The 13,275-nt window shown below is 41.6% G+C and overlaps 2 protein-coding genes across 2 annotated transcripts; both read right to left on the bottom strand.

The window, feature by feature from the left end:
* Window positions 1-206: 206 nt before the first annotated feature.
* Window positions 207-5,997, bottom strand: LOC135243578 (AN1-type zinc finger protein 2B-like). The gene is made up of 4 exons (XM_064315512.1): window positions 5,795-5,997; window positions 5,060-5,136; window positions 4,542-4,626; window positions 207-1,563 (listed from the first exon to the last, which is right to left on the bottom strand). Exons 1-4 carry the CDS (start codon window positions 5,825-5,827, stop codon window positions 1,516-1,518), a joined length of 243 nt encoding a protein of 80 aa, XP_064171582.1. The 5' UTR covers window positions 5,828-5,997; the 3' UTR covers window positions 207-1,515.
* Window positions 5,998-7,217: 1,220 nt separating this feature from the next.
* On the bottom strand, window positions 7,218-11,634 carry LOC135243577 (AN1-type zinc finger protein 2A-like). Its single transcript, XM_064315511.1, has 4 exons — window positions 10,387-11,634; window positions 9,770-9,864; window positions 8,505-8,636; window positions 7,218-7,373 (listed from the first exon to the last, which is right to left on the bottom strand). The coding sequence occupies exons 1-4, from the start codon at window positions 10,517-10,519 to the stop codon at window positions 7,218-7,220; spliced, it is 516 nt and encodes a 171-aa protein (XP_064171581.1). The 5' UTR covers window positions 10,520-11,634.
* Between the last annotated feature and the right edge of the window lie 1,641 nt (window positions 11,635-13,275).

Here is a 13,275-nt window from a genome sequence, read left to right as displayed (position 1 = left end):
TTCAGCTTGTTTTCCTTTTTTTCCCCCTACCTTTCAGGTAATCTTGATTTTCAATTTTTTCCCCATCAATTTCTAATGCAGTTATACTGTTAGGGCATGCTACTGCATTGAGAACAAACACTTTAAATGGATGCACCCCTGGCAACATATATTTATTGGTTTGTTGAAGATGGCACCGAAGAATGAAAAGAAACTGAATAAATAAAATATTTTTATGCAAATAAAACATTTTCACTTCATTATTTACAAATAATGTCTTTCTGAAGCAATTCAAGTCATGACTAACATGGTAAATATCAAATATAGTATGTATTTATGAATATATGTCACTGTCAATCAATAAAACAATGTTAAGTTGCAGGGTTTGTTGTGATTAATCATGATTCATCTCAATTTTAAAACACGCTTAAATGAAGCACTAATTAAAGAGCTTTCAATTTTAAAAGAAAGTATTTTAAAGGACAAGTACAATTTAAATGCAACAGCATTCCCCTAGACTCAATAAAATGCACTTAGCCAGTTTAAAAACATACTATGCAGGAATTTTAGCCTTGTTGTGGTCCTGTTCATGATCAAAGACGTATCCTCCTCCATCCTCAACCCCACCCACTCACTTCCAAAAAATGCCGCTTGAGCGCAGCAGGCGTAGCTACAGAGATAGCTAGAGGTAACGTTACCAATTCACATCCCCTTGGTGAACTTCAGTTGTCACCATCCGAGGAAAAGGAATTCCAAGGCTGAGTACGGTTTCTGAACGAGCTCCGGCGGCTTGTTGTTTGGCCTCCTTGTGCTTGTGCTTCTTCGCCTCCGGCACTACAGTAGCTAGCCAGCTTCAAACGCTCCGCAGAAACCTGCTCCCCCCCCCCCCCCCTCACAGGCTCTGCAGCCAGCGCCACCCCTCCCCTCCCCACACACAGGAAAGAGCATCACACTCGGAGGGGCAAGGATTCAGCAAATGTGCGCAAAGACTGTGCATGGTTGACTTGACTGAGCATGGCAATTTTCCAATATTTTCGAAGTAAAAATCCTGCATAGTATGCCTTCAAGGGGACATGCAAATTTAATGGAACCACACTTAAACTTTCGTGATTAAGACTGAAAAAAACCAAGAAAAGTAAAAGGTGGCATATGACCAAGAAAAGGAAAAGGCGAGAACTGAAAATGGCAGTGCCCAGGCTGGAGACAGGAGCTTTTTCTTTTTTTAAAGAGTAAACTTGCTTCTGCAAATAATCTGTTTGTCCGTTTGGCCTGTTTGCCTACACACATACACACATACACACACACACACACACACAAGCACACACACAGCCATTGGTTATAATAAAAGAGCACGCAGCAATGTAGCTGTACGACACAAGAACAAATTGGACACGATGCATCTCTCAGTTGTGCTGAGGCGATAACAAGAACCCTGACGTTCGACTTTCCTGAAGTGGGAAGACAGACATTGGCTGGCTGAGTACTAGCAGGCTTCGCTAGACACCAGGTGGTCTGAGCTCAGAGAGAGGTCAGAGGTCAAGACAAGCAGCAGGTGGACGGTTTGGATCCCCTTCCCCGTGACCCCTGCAGGAAAGCAAAAAAAAAACGGCAGCGTAAAATATGACATCACAATGGGAATGCAAATAACACTCCTAATGCTGACTGCTTTGAGCCACTCCAGGATTTACTACATACCACCTGTAGGTGGTATAATTATCTGCTTTTGGAAAGACCTAGGAGGCCATGTCCGAATCAGTGCACTTGCCTACTATTGAGCATGTAGGTTGCATACAAATTGTATACTCAACAGTAGGCAAGTGTGCTGCTTTGGACACGGCCCTAGACTGGCTCAACTTGCTATGCATTTAAAGTGTTAGTTCAGACAGGGGACCCCAATCTTTTGTTCTGGAGAGCAACAGGGTCTGCTTTTGTACTGTACTTTTACTCAGTGGCTAACTCATTTTATAAATTAAAGTAGCTGATAACACAGTATCCTCAACTCAACTTGTTTCTTGCATTTTTACTGGTTGCTCATTTTAAGGCAACAATTTTTAGCTCGCTGGCATGCTGACCATGGAGTCATTTACAGACTCATTAACCAGGAGAAGGCTGTCTTTTAAGATTAAAAGAGATTAAATGCAGACCTTGCCGTGTGTAAACACTGGCTGTATTTGAGCATTATTAGAGTGAGAATCATATATAAATTTGAATAAAGGCAAGCATCCTCAGTTTTACAACGCTCAAAGATGAGTATTATTTTCATTATTATTATTATTGTATAATAATAATAATTATAATAATAAAAGCTGTGCAATAAAAAGAACAGCTTGTTGCCATGTCACTTACAGTCATTAGGGGAGAATCCTGATGTTAACCCTCCTATTATGTTTGGGGTCAATTTGACCCCATTCAATGTTTACTGTCTCTAAAAATATGGTTACCATACTTTTTTCAGTTAGATATTTCATGACTTTTCCTAACTTTATGGGGAACACATGGCAAACATGAAATTAACTGAAAAAAGTTATTGTCAATGTCCTGTACACATGTTGTACGCATCGGTGTTGTTGGGGCCAAGCTCTATCGTTATATAAAACCATCATTTTGATCTTGTTTTTGTTGTGCTCGCTGAGGGCACTTTCACATTCATTTGTGTGTGTGTGTGTGTGTGTGAGAGAGAGAGAGAGAGCATGCGTGTGTGTGTGTGTGTGTGAGGAGAAAACATAGTTCCCACAAGATCTCTGATCATTCTCGCAACATGGGGACGGGGGCAAACTTACAATAAGGGCTGCACACACAGCCCTCTAAACCATTTCTCTTTGCATTTGTGCCTCAACTAAAGATTTTGAAAATGACCACCAGACAGAGGCGTATATTTTCTGCCACTGAGGTTCTGTCACAGATCTTGGAGGGTGAAAGTGATTTAGATGAGGATATGTCTGAGACTGAGGATAATGAGGATAATACAAGCTTTGGCAATACAAATGTACAAATTTGTCATGCCAATAAAGCAAATTTAATTGCATTGAATTGAATTGAAAATGTTGAGGAGGACCCTGATTATGTGGCATCCTCCTCTGATGATGAAAATGAAGCCTTTGCGATACCACATTCTGACCCTCCTGTATTCTCCCAAGCCTCTTATCTCAATCACAAAACCCCTGTCATCTCTCAACCACCAAGAAACCCCCCTGTCATCTCTCAACCACCAAAATGGTCCGGATCCCCAGTTGAAAGACAGGGTAGACTTAGTGCTGCTAATGTCATCAAAATGGTTCCAGGCCCCACCAGGTATGCTATCAGTCATGTACAAGACATAAAGTCTGCATTTCAACTCTTCATAACACCATCATGCAAAAGAATATTCTTGAGATGACAAACTTAGAGGGGAGGCATGTGTATGGTGACAATTGGAAAGAGCTGGATGTGACCCACTAGCAATCCTATATTGGGTTGCTTATTTTGGCAGGAGTGTACAAGTCAAAAGGTGAAGCAACAGCAAGCCTTTGGAATGCTGACAATGGTAGGGCAATTTTTCCAGCCACAATGTCTCTGGAGACATTTCATGTTTTCTCCCACATTATACGCTTTGATGACAGGGAAACAAGGCAGGGTCGACAGGAGCGTGACAAACTTGCACCTATCTCGTCTGAATGAAGAATTGATACCCACGGGTACCTAGCTGAGCTGTTATGTTCATTTTTTATCAAAACTCAATTCTGGTGACTAATTTACTTTTTATTGGTGTTTCTTCATTACTGAATAACTGTCATGTGTTACTTATTGATGTTCAGAAGTGTTTAAACATTTGAAATGTGTGATATTTTTAATATTTCTTCCTGGGGTCAAATTGACCCTGAACATAAAATGTTACTATGCTTGATAATAAAAGGTGTGTTTCTTTCCAAAAGTTATTTTTCTTTTTTAATGAGCACTTAATACCAACATAAAGCCCTGCAAACACCAAAACATACTTTGTTTTCCATTTCAGGTCAATGAATGAGATTGTACAGTCATTTGCATATTTCGCAATAGTCATATAAAATCAATACTTGATTTGTAAGGGGAGGATGGGGGGAGTCATGTTTTATTTACTTGGCTATTAAGATGGTCAGTAGAAAGGCCTAAAGTAGCTGAGAGAGAAACTTGGGTAACACTTTCAGTTACAATTATTTTCTACAGGTTTATATTGCTGGGGTCAAACTGACCCCAAACATAAAAGTTGTTAGTTAATTTGAACATAATACGAGGGTTAATATCAGTCACTGAATCTTTACTGAAGCAAATTAATTAAGTGGGAGCTCAAGGCTTTTCAGTGATTCTGTAAAACCAGTCACTGGTCTATTTGCAGGTTACATATAACAGGTTAGCACGCTGCTAAGTGCCCTTGGATTCGTTCACAGCCGTTAAACGGTAGTCTTGCGAGGTCCTGTTAGCGTGTCAGTATGACACATGCTAGTGAAATCAGAGCGCTAATGGTTTTGGCAGAGCTAGCATCCTGTGCCTCAGGCAGGTCCTGTTAGCATGTCAGCACATAGCTGAGCGCTGCTGGGTGTGGATACCTGCTGTCTCAGCTGCTGCTGTCTGTACTCCTCCTCACTGGCAGCGATAGCCTGAGCCAGGGCCAGATCCTCCTGCTCCTGAGGACTGAGTCACACACGCAATCAGTGTGCGCATAAACAAACAAACACACACATGCACACGCATACACACAAATACCACACATACATGCACACACATACACACGCACACATGCGCACACAGAGACACGCATACACACATACAGACACACGCGCACATGTACACACATACCCACACAAAAACAATCACACGTACACACACAAAGACAAACACACACACCCACATACATACAAACACACGCACACACACACACAGAAACAGAAACACAAACACACACAGACACACACACACATACGCAGTCACAGCCACACACACACACACACACACACACATACACTCGTCTCTGAGCTGCCTGGTGTTAGAGTAATGGTGCCTATGACAGCCGCCCTGCAGTGGGCGATCACAGTAGGATTAAAGCGTCTTAATGAGGATTGGTTACCTTAGCGATGGCGGGGACCTGTGAGACGACTCCGCCAAGGACATCTCCAGGGCTCGCTGCAGAGCCTGCTCCTCAGTCTGCACAAACCACAGACACAAATGCACAGGATCAGCTGGCCATTAAATCTACCTACCAACCAATCAGTCAATCCATAAATCAACCAACCAATCAAATCGTCAATCAACCAATACAATTTGTGAAAATGGCATAAGCTAAAAATATAATGATACAATGCATCAATGTTAGTAAGTATTTGTCCTTGAAATACATTCTAAATAAAAACAAATTCATTATTCAGTTCTTCTATTAACCAACCAATCATTCAATGCATTAATTTACCAATACATTTTTCAATTTACCCATTCTTAAATCAATCATTTAAGTGTATCAGACATCAGTGTATCAGTCGATGCATAAATCAAGTGCATCAGTTGTTGCATAAATCAGTGAATCAATCCATCCACTCATCGATCAATCAACCATTAGTCATCAAATCATCATCCAAGTCACCGATCAATTCCTGCAGAAATGCATGAAGCCCACAGAATCAATGCTTTAAAAACCAATAACCACTGTGATCACTTAAAAATCATTAAACTATGATAGCGCGCTGACTGGGTCGACAGCCCTGATTGGTCCAGCGTGATCCAGTTCAAAGCGGGGACGCAAGAAACTGCATAAATTCCAGCGAGCAGAACTGCATGAATGAATAACGCATGAGGTTGCATAACTCACCCTATAAGGGACCGAAGTGTCAGCTAGACACATGAATAAAATATCAACCGTATGCTGGCTGAATTCTGAGAGCAACTCCTTCCCCCCCGGATTTACATTGATCACACTTGTTTCAAAGAGGGGTCAGCAAGTCCCCTGTATCACAGCAGCACAGCCTTATGGGCGAAAAGAAAAACTTTGACTGGTGAAATCAGGAAGCGGGGCTTTGGCGCGGCCGTCTCCGGGCTGCGGGCCCATCGCCGCGGTAACGGTGCAGGATGAACGCACCAGCCCGGCCTGGAAGGAAGCGGAGGGATGGACGGCGCTCTGCGCTGGGGAGGGCACCAGGGCGGGGCTCGCTGCCTGCGCATGGCTCTGCACACTGAAAACAGGAGAGAGAGAGACGGGTACGTCAAGGCAAGCTCAGAGTTCTATCCAATGGAACAGCTCTGTTTGGCTGATTGACAGGCTGACTATCCAATTAGAGCAGAGCTTGCTAAAAGACCCAAGATCATCTGCCAAGACCCAACAAAAACATGTTATTAAAACATACTGTACTGATACTAATTGCCTAGGGTGATGTTACTTAGGAAAGCACGGTAGCAGGATATTGCACCTGCCTCAGTAGTACTGTGTTTTGGCGGTCAGGTAATGTTGCTGTGTTGCGAGTTAAAACCCGGGGTTCGATTCTCAAATCCGGTGAGGTCTCGGCAAATAAGGCCCACCCACACAATCCCAGGCAGAAGAAGAAGCTAATCTGAGCCACAGAGACACGGCAACTTCCTGTGCGATTACACCAATTCCGGAAGGTTCTAACACACATACGAATGCTGACAGATGGTACGTACCTGCTGGACTGGACTCTGACATTCCCATTCAGACCAGCGGGAACAGGCTGGCAGGTGCCAGCGGAGACTGTAGCGTTGCTGGAGCTGGATTCTCTGAACCTCTCGAAAGCAGCATGTCTGAAAATAACACCCCCTGCCAGTCAATATGGATGCAACTGGTAACGTGCACAATACATTCTTTCATCTTGATTCGTTTCACACCGCGTGTGTCAATACATGCGCAAGTAAAATGTGGACTCAGGTTAAACAAAAACGCATCTAATGCAGAGTCAAGAGCAAGACAGTGATTTAATGGCATTGTTCAAAGGTCACTGGTGCCCAATCATCGCTGACTCCTCCTGTTCTCTGGTTGATGCTAATGACGACAGTTGGCATCGGTACAGTCTGGATTCCATACCAAACTGCGGGGCCCATCCGCACACCAGATCAGTGCCTGACCAGGATGAGCCAAGCCCTGTCATATCCCCTTTAATGCTAAATGCTCAGCCGAATGTTCACTCCCCTCATACTCTTGAACCACAAACAGTGAAACTTTGGTGTAGCCAGTGCTGTATTGGCCTGAGAAGCTGAGGTTTAAGAGTGCTTGGAGGTGTGGCCTACCCTGATTTGGAGACAGGTTGACCACCTGTCTTACAGTCATGGTCCAATGGGTGTCGATGCTTCAAACAGAAGTTCAGATGGCACTGGTCACACGTCACTCTGATCATTTCTTTCTGCTTGCAGCCCCCCTTGGAACATTTATTTGTGAAGATCTATGGCAAGAATATAAATAATTGTGCAACAATGAATGAGATGAGGAAAAATCTTATTCCAATAAAGAAACAGCAACTGTGAACACAACATTATGGGATTTCAAATGCGCTTCTATTTTTTTTTTGCTGCTACAGTTGCTGGCTACATGTAACTATAATTAAAATGACCCATGAAATGTCTATCTGTAAGTTGGCAGAGGAGCAAGAGAAAGAAGAAAAACATCTCACAGTAGGCAACATAAATTCCAGAGGAGCTTTCTCCCTCTGAGCCTGAAATCTACTGCAAATATATATTGCAAGCTGCAGCAAAATCAACTCTGTATAGGCTAATCAATTCTAACATTTCAATAATAATTACTAACTGTACCAACATTCCTTATAGGCTCCAACTGTGGCTAGTAGTAGAAGGTTCTACAATAGTAATAAGGTATTTTCAGTTCACAAAAGCCATGCCTGAGCTAGCTAGCTACCTAGCTACACAGCTTTTCATTAAAACAGTTCACTAGACAACAAGCTCATGATATTATTCCCTAGATGGCTACACAGCTGTTGGTTGTTTTTATTTACCTTATTTTAGCTTGTTATTTATTCATCAATTTATTTAGGCTAAGAATTTTCGTTTACAGCAGTGCATTTTCTAGCTTTCCAGTGACTTAATTATAACATTACATTTCCTTTCCCCACACTGGCCTACGTTTCTTTAACAAACGTAGGAGAAACATAAGTAGCACTACTTTGGGATAGTGCTTGCTCAGTGAAAAATCTTGGTGAAAGCTCACTTGTAACTTGGCATTCATTTGAAATCAGCACTTTGTAGGAATTGTGTTTTTACAGCTGTCTAGAGAGTGCATTATTTGCGTATATGAGTAACTTGGCATTTTACACTGAAAACCATTGTTTAGATACATTATACAATTTTCTGTATAATGAAACGGTATATTATCCAGCTCATTGATGAGAGATTATCCAAAGACATGCAAGCTAGGCTGCTTGGGGGGGGGGGGGGGGGGGGGGGGGGGGGGGCATTCACAAGATATTGCTGCAAAAGAGCTCAGGTCAATCTACCCTGTATAAATAAAGGCTCATAAATGAATAATAAGAAATAAATGATCTTTCCAGAGCCGACAGTACCTTCCTCTTCCTCTGCGCTGGATCAGACCGGCAGTCTCGGTCTATGTGCTCCCCGACCTTGATGTCCGGCATCTCCCCTCTCTTGATGGGGATGGGGGTGTTACACAGGGGACAGACAGGAACCTGAACATCCTGAGCAAGCAGAAAACCGACAGGATGTCGATATTCATCTGCTATCACCACCTCACAACCTGCACCCAAGCTAAGGCCGCAGACAGGGTGCGAGGCAGGCAGAAACAGCGGTCGGGTGAACCGCACTGTGACTCTGAAGGTTGCATTCCATTACATTACATTACATTACAGGCACTTAGCAGATGCTCTTATCCAGAGCGACTTACATTGCATCCATTTATACAGCTGGATATGTACTGGAGCAATGCAGGTTAAGTACCTTGCTCAAGGGTACAACGGCAGTGTCCCACTGGGGAATCAAACGTATCTAGTACATGTTAACCGCAGCTGTTATAGCCTTAGTCAGAGAGCTTTAGCTGAAATACAGGAATGAATAAAAAGTAGTCTAAACTTATACTCTGTAAATATAAATACGGACTGCTTTATATAAGGACACTTGTGGAAAAATACATAAAGAAAAGGGCTTATTGCTCTTAAATTACAGTAAATGTTATATCATACTGTTTTATTACTCATTCCTTTTAAACGGCGAAGACCAAATTAAACCAATTTTCAATCTCAGTGTATTCTTTTCTCCTAGTTTGGCATGTTCAATTGTATCTGTAAGCCTGTCTCATCACTGAAATGCCTCCCGTCAATTCGAGAGAGGACAGGCCTTTGGGTCAGCCGCTACCTTTCATTACACAGTCCACAAGGTGAGCTGCATGCAAATCATCTCGTCCATTTGTCAAAATGCAGTTTTAATGCCCATGTTTTACTGCAGCTATTTTATTGACTCCTGTCTTCCATTCCTCTGGTGATTTTTATGATATTCACAAGCACTCAAGAGGAGTGCGCTTCCTACACAGCTGGTGCAGGTCCACTTCAGGAGACCAGAGGAGTCACTCTTTCTCAATGAGACAAGACCAGTCCTGCCAGCTTAAATCCTCTCTCTGTGGCCAAAGCTATTTCCAGTTATACACTGCCCCCTGTGGGTGAGGGGCACAGTCGGCCCCAGCAACATAAGGATCCAGATATGACACCATTCAGCCCAGCGCACAATGGAACCCAGCGTCATAGCAACATGGGCTACCCAGGAAGCCCGTTCAAGCTCAGGAGTATAGAGATTTTGATCAATACAAGGAAAAGCTCACCTTCTTATAAGACGAAGTGCACCTGTGGTTCGCGTAAGTGATGTGGTCTTTGCAGAATATTTCTTCGCAGGCGTCGCATTTCATCGGAAGAAAATCTGTCAGGTGACAGGCGAGGTAACAGTGCAATGAGAAACCAGTATGGTAACCAAACAAGCTAGCATTTTAGCATTTCACAGAAAGGAATTACTGCAAGTTCCTGCACACATTACGATTTTGTATGTATTCATCAGGTTTGAGCAGCTTTAAATGATTCTTAACCTTCCTACGAACAGTGATTTCACATAATCTGGTCAAATCTCTTTTAGCACATTCTACCCTTGTTGGTCCTTAACAGGCTCAATTATAAATGACTGGTCCAAACCAGAAACTTTGTCTGGGCTTCATTTATTTAAAAGGAAACCCTTGTGCTCTTGAAAAATAAATGTATAACACACACTGCCATCAACAGAGCCAATATATCCATTTTTTTCCATCAATATTCATACCAAGACAGATAAAAGTTACAGAACAGATATACTTAAGTTTATAAGACAAGCCAATGAAAAGAAACAAGAATAGTGCAATTTTTAAGTTGTGTGTGAGGTGTCGAACCAGACAGCGGCCTTTCAGTCTCTCACCCAGGTGCTTGCAGGACTTCTCCGAGCAGTGCTCTCCAAGTTCTGGGAACTCCATGGCGCAGTGGGGCTCGCCCAATCCCGGGAACCGATCAGGACTACAAGGCCTGACATCAGCAGTGCATATATTCATCATGCGCAACACTAGCAGGCTACTGCAAACTGCCGCACATGAACTAGCATAAACTTCAATTAAATCACTTTTCCAGCGGGGTTATACGTTGCATTTCCCTGTCTTCTGTTCTATTTATAAAAAATGGTGAAAGTACTAATTACAGTAGAATAATTACTGTAAATATAGAAATGCTCTCTCTCTCTCTCTCTGACACACACACACACACTTACACACACTTGGCTGCAGGCAGTCAAATCTACACAGTTAATTATTTTTAAAGAAACAGTTCACTTTCTGGAGTTCTGATATTATTACAGGTATAGTGAATGTTTCTGATTGGTGTATGTTTCTGATTGGCACAGATGGTTTTTGTGTGCACTGAAGGATATTTTTGATACTTGCAAACATTTCTGAGAAGTTATACTTAAAGTAACTTCAAAACAGCTTGTTCAGCGATGTTAGATAGTAGTCACATAATGGGTCACTTATGCTCATATGCGAACTGCCCCTTTAATGTCGCACGTTAAACGCTGCTGGCACTGTCGTTGCCCTCTGTCCAAGATTGGAAATGCGGAATCATACAATGTAGTTACATTATTGTTACATTTAACACGGTTTTCTTTCACGGCACGGAAAAACATATTACCATGTTATGCTACCCAGTAAACGTTAGCCAGCTATAAATAACAGGCTAAATCCAGCATAAGCAGGAAGGGACTAAGCAAGACCAAAGGTTGCACAAAAGTGATCTCATTCCATTTCAGCTACATTGGTAGAGGTGTCTCCAACAACCGATCAAACATCAGACCTATTCTCTCAATACAAAACCATACTCGGGATATAAATCTGAAGTCGTATGTGCAACGTTACATTTTAATATTTTCAACAGAAGAGCAGCACGAAAGAAATATATGGGAGCAGCCTGTGCATTTATGCTATAGTTAACAAATAATATTACAGTTAACTTTACGGAATAAACTTCAAGATTAGCCCCTGTAAATTGATATTATTAGCTACAAATCCCGAAAAGAGATTCCCCGTTATGTTTATGACAGCAAGCTACAAAATCAAGCCAGCGAGTTTTCAATAAGATAGCTGTTACGGGAAGATGTAACGCAACATTTTTGTTGCAGCCCACTTACCTATGTTAAAGCGTGGATTTCAGCTTGAATATATTTAGAAAGTACCTATTCAATATCAGGTAGGTTCAAAAAACACAAGAGAAACAGAGCAGTAGCAAAGTGTCACCGTAAATACCCCGATTCTCCTTCTCCCCTCCTCCCGCACGCACACGGATGACTGGAGATGATGTCATCACGCAATTAGCAGAAAGTTCTACAATTTCCCACACGAGGCAGTATTACACCACGCAGAACATCGGTCTCCGGGTTTTTGTAGTTCAAGTAGCATTCGTTTTAGTAGTAGCACTACGTTAATATTAGTAGTAGTGTTACTGATGCTAATATTATTTATACTAATACTTTTAATCTAACTAAGACAAAGAAGAATACTCTTGGTCTTTAGCCAGCAGTGTGGATGGATTATAAGCTCAGAGATGTTTTAAACGAATGAATACAAAGATCCGTCATGATTATTTTATCTTTATGAGCCAAGGCACTCTTCTTAGAGGACATATATGTTGGAAAATCTTTTTTTCCGAATGTAAACCTATGAAGGATAATTAATCAGTTTAAAAGCATCAATATGGGCCCTTGTGTTGAAGTACTATCCAGTCAAATCTAGTGACCACACATAACAGCTAAACAGGCATCTGGATCCTTCTCCATTTTCAAACCAAATAATTTAACTCACCAAGACCCCCTACGGTGATGCCAATGATCATAATTCCTTTCTCAATATCATTGTTGTTGTCAGCAACATTATCTTAAATCCCCGAAGTCTGAGAGTAGGTAAAGGAGTTGTCTCGAATTCGCCTATGTTCACCATTGATTACCATTAAATCAGTCTCTGTCAGATGCTGGAATTGTAGTTCTGATTACTGTTGATATAACAGATGCCAATTCAAAACTGCTCTCCAAAAATAAACACATGAGAAGACTTCTAAGTGCAAGATGTGTTTATACTGTGAGGACAATGCTGCCTCCTGTGAAAAATTAAGATTTCCAGCACCATGGACAGCTCTTCAGTCTATCAGAGAGAAACTCCATATAATATCCGATATGATAATTTTCTATGCGTTAAGAAGATTTCCCTGTCCTTTGGCCATTATTTATTTATTTATTTATTTATTTATTTATTATTTTTGTGGTTTCATTTTCATCTTGATGTGATGTCAGCCCCTCACGTCTTTATTTTGACATGTTTCCCCTCATTTAAAATAATAGTTTCTTATGGATCTGAAAGGATGTGTAGCAGTGAAAAAGCCATGACTGAGAAAGGAAATAAATAAAAGAGAAGAAAATTTGCAATAGTGCATTGAAACTGGACACATGAGAGTAAGGTTTTATGGACTGATGAGAATAAATTGAAGATGTTCAGAACTAAGAGAAGGCAGTATGTATACAACCTAAAGCACTGAAAGACTCTTGGGACCAGAAGTCAAATGGCGGAGGATCAGTTGAAGTTTGGGGTTGTATAACAACATCTGAATTGGTGATTTGGTTTTGATTGAAGGAGTCATGAATGCTGATAAATACAAGCAAATCTTAACAATCTTATCACGCAATACCCTCTGGACAATGTTTGATTGGGAGCAAATTCATTCTACAGCAAGATATTGACCCCAAGCACACTGCTAAGTAAAATTAAGCAGTTGG

Source organism: Anguilla rostrata, chromosome 17 (genome assembly GCF_018555375.3).
Source record: "Anguilla rostrata isolate EN2019 chromosome 17, ASM1855537v3, whole genome shotgun sequence".
Classification (NCBI taxonomy): domain Eukaryota; kingdom Metazoa; phylum Chordata; class Actinopteri; order Anguilliformes; family Anguillidae; genus Anguilla; species Anguilla rostrata.
The sequence above is the reverse complement of the archived record's forward strand: the minus strand, read 5'-3'. Positions and strand labels throughout refer to the sequence as shown.

Excerpts from the sequence above, each read along its gene's own strand:
- LOC135243578 (XM_064315512.1), bottom strand. The coding sequence starts at position 5,827 with ATGTGTCTAGCTGACACTTCGGTCCCTTATAGG. Across the intron at positions 5,137-5,794 it reads ACACTTCGGTCCCTTATAGG|ACTGAGGAGCAGGCTCTGCA; the intron begins GTGAGTTATGCA and ends TGGTTTGTGCAG. Across the intron at positions 4,627-5,059 it reads AGGTCCCCGCCATCGCTAAG|TCCTCAGGAGCAGGAGGATC; the intron begins GTAACCAATCCT and ends TGTGTGACTCAG.
- LOC135243577 (XM_064315511.1), bottom strand. The coding sequence starts at position 10,519 with ATGATGAATATATGCACTGCTGATGTCAGGCCTTGTAGTCCTGATCGG. Across the intron at positions 8,637-9,769 it reads GCACTTCGTCTTATAAGAAG|GATGTTCAGGTTCCTGTCTG; the intron begins GTGAGCTTTTCC and ends CTGCTTGCTCAG. Across the intron at positions 7,374-8,504 it reads CAGCGCAGAGGAAGAGGAAG|ATCTTCACAAATAAATGTTC; the intron begins GTACTGTCGGCT and ends TTCTTGCCATAG.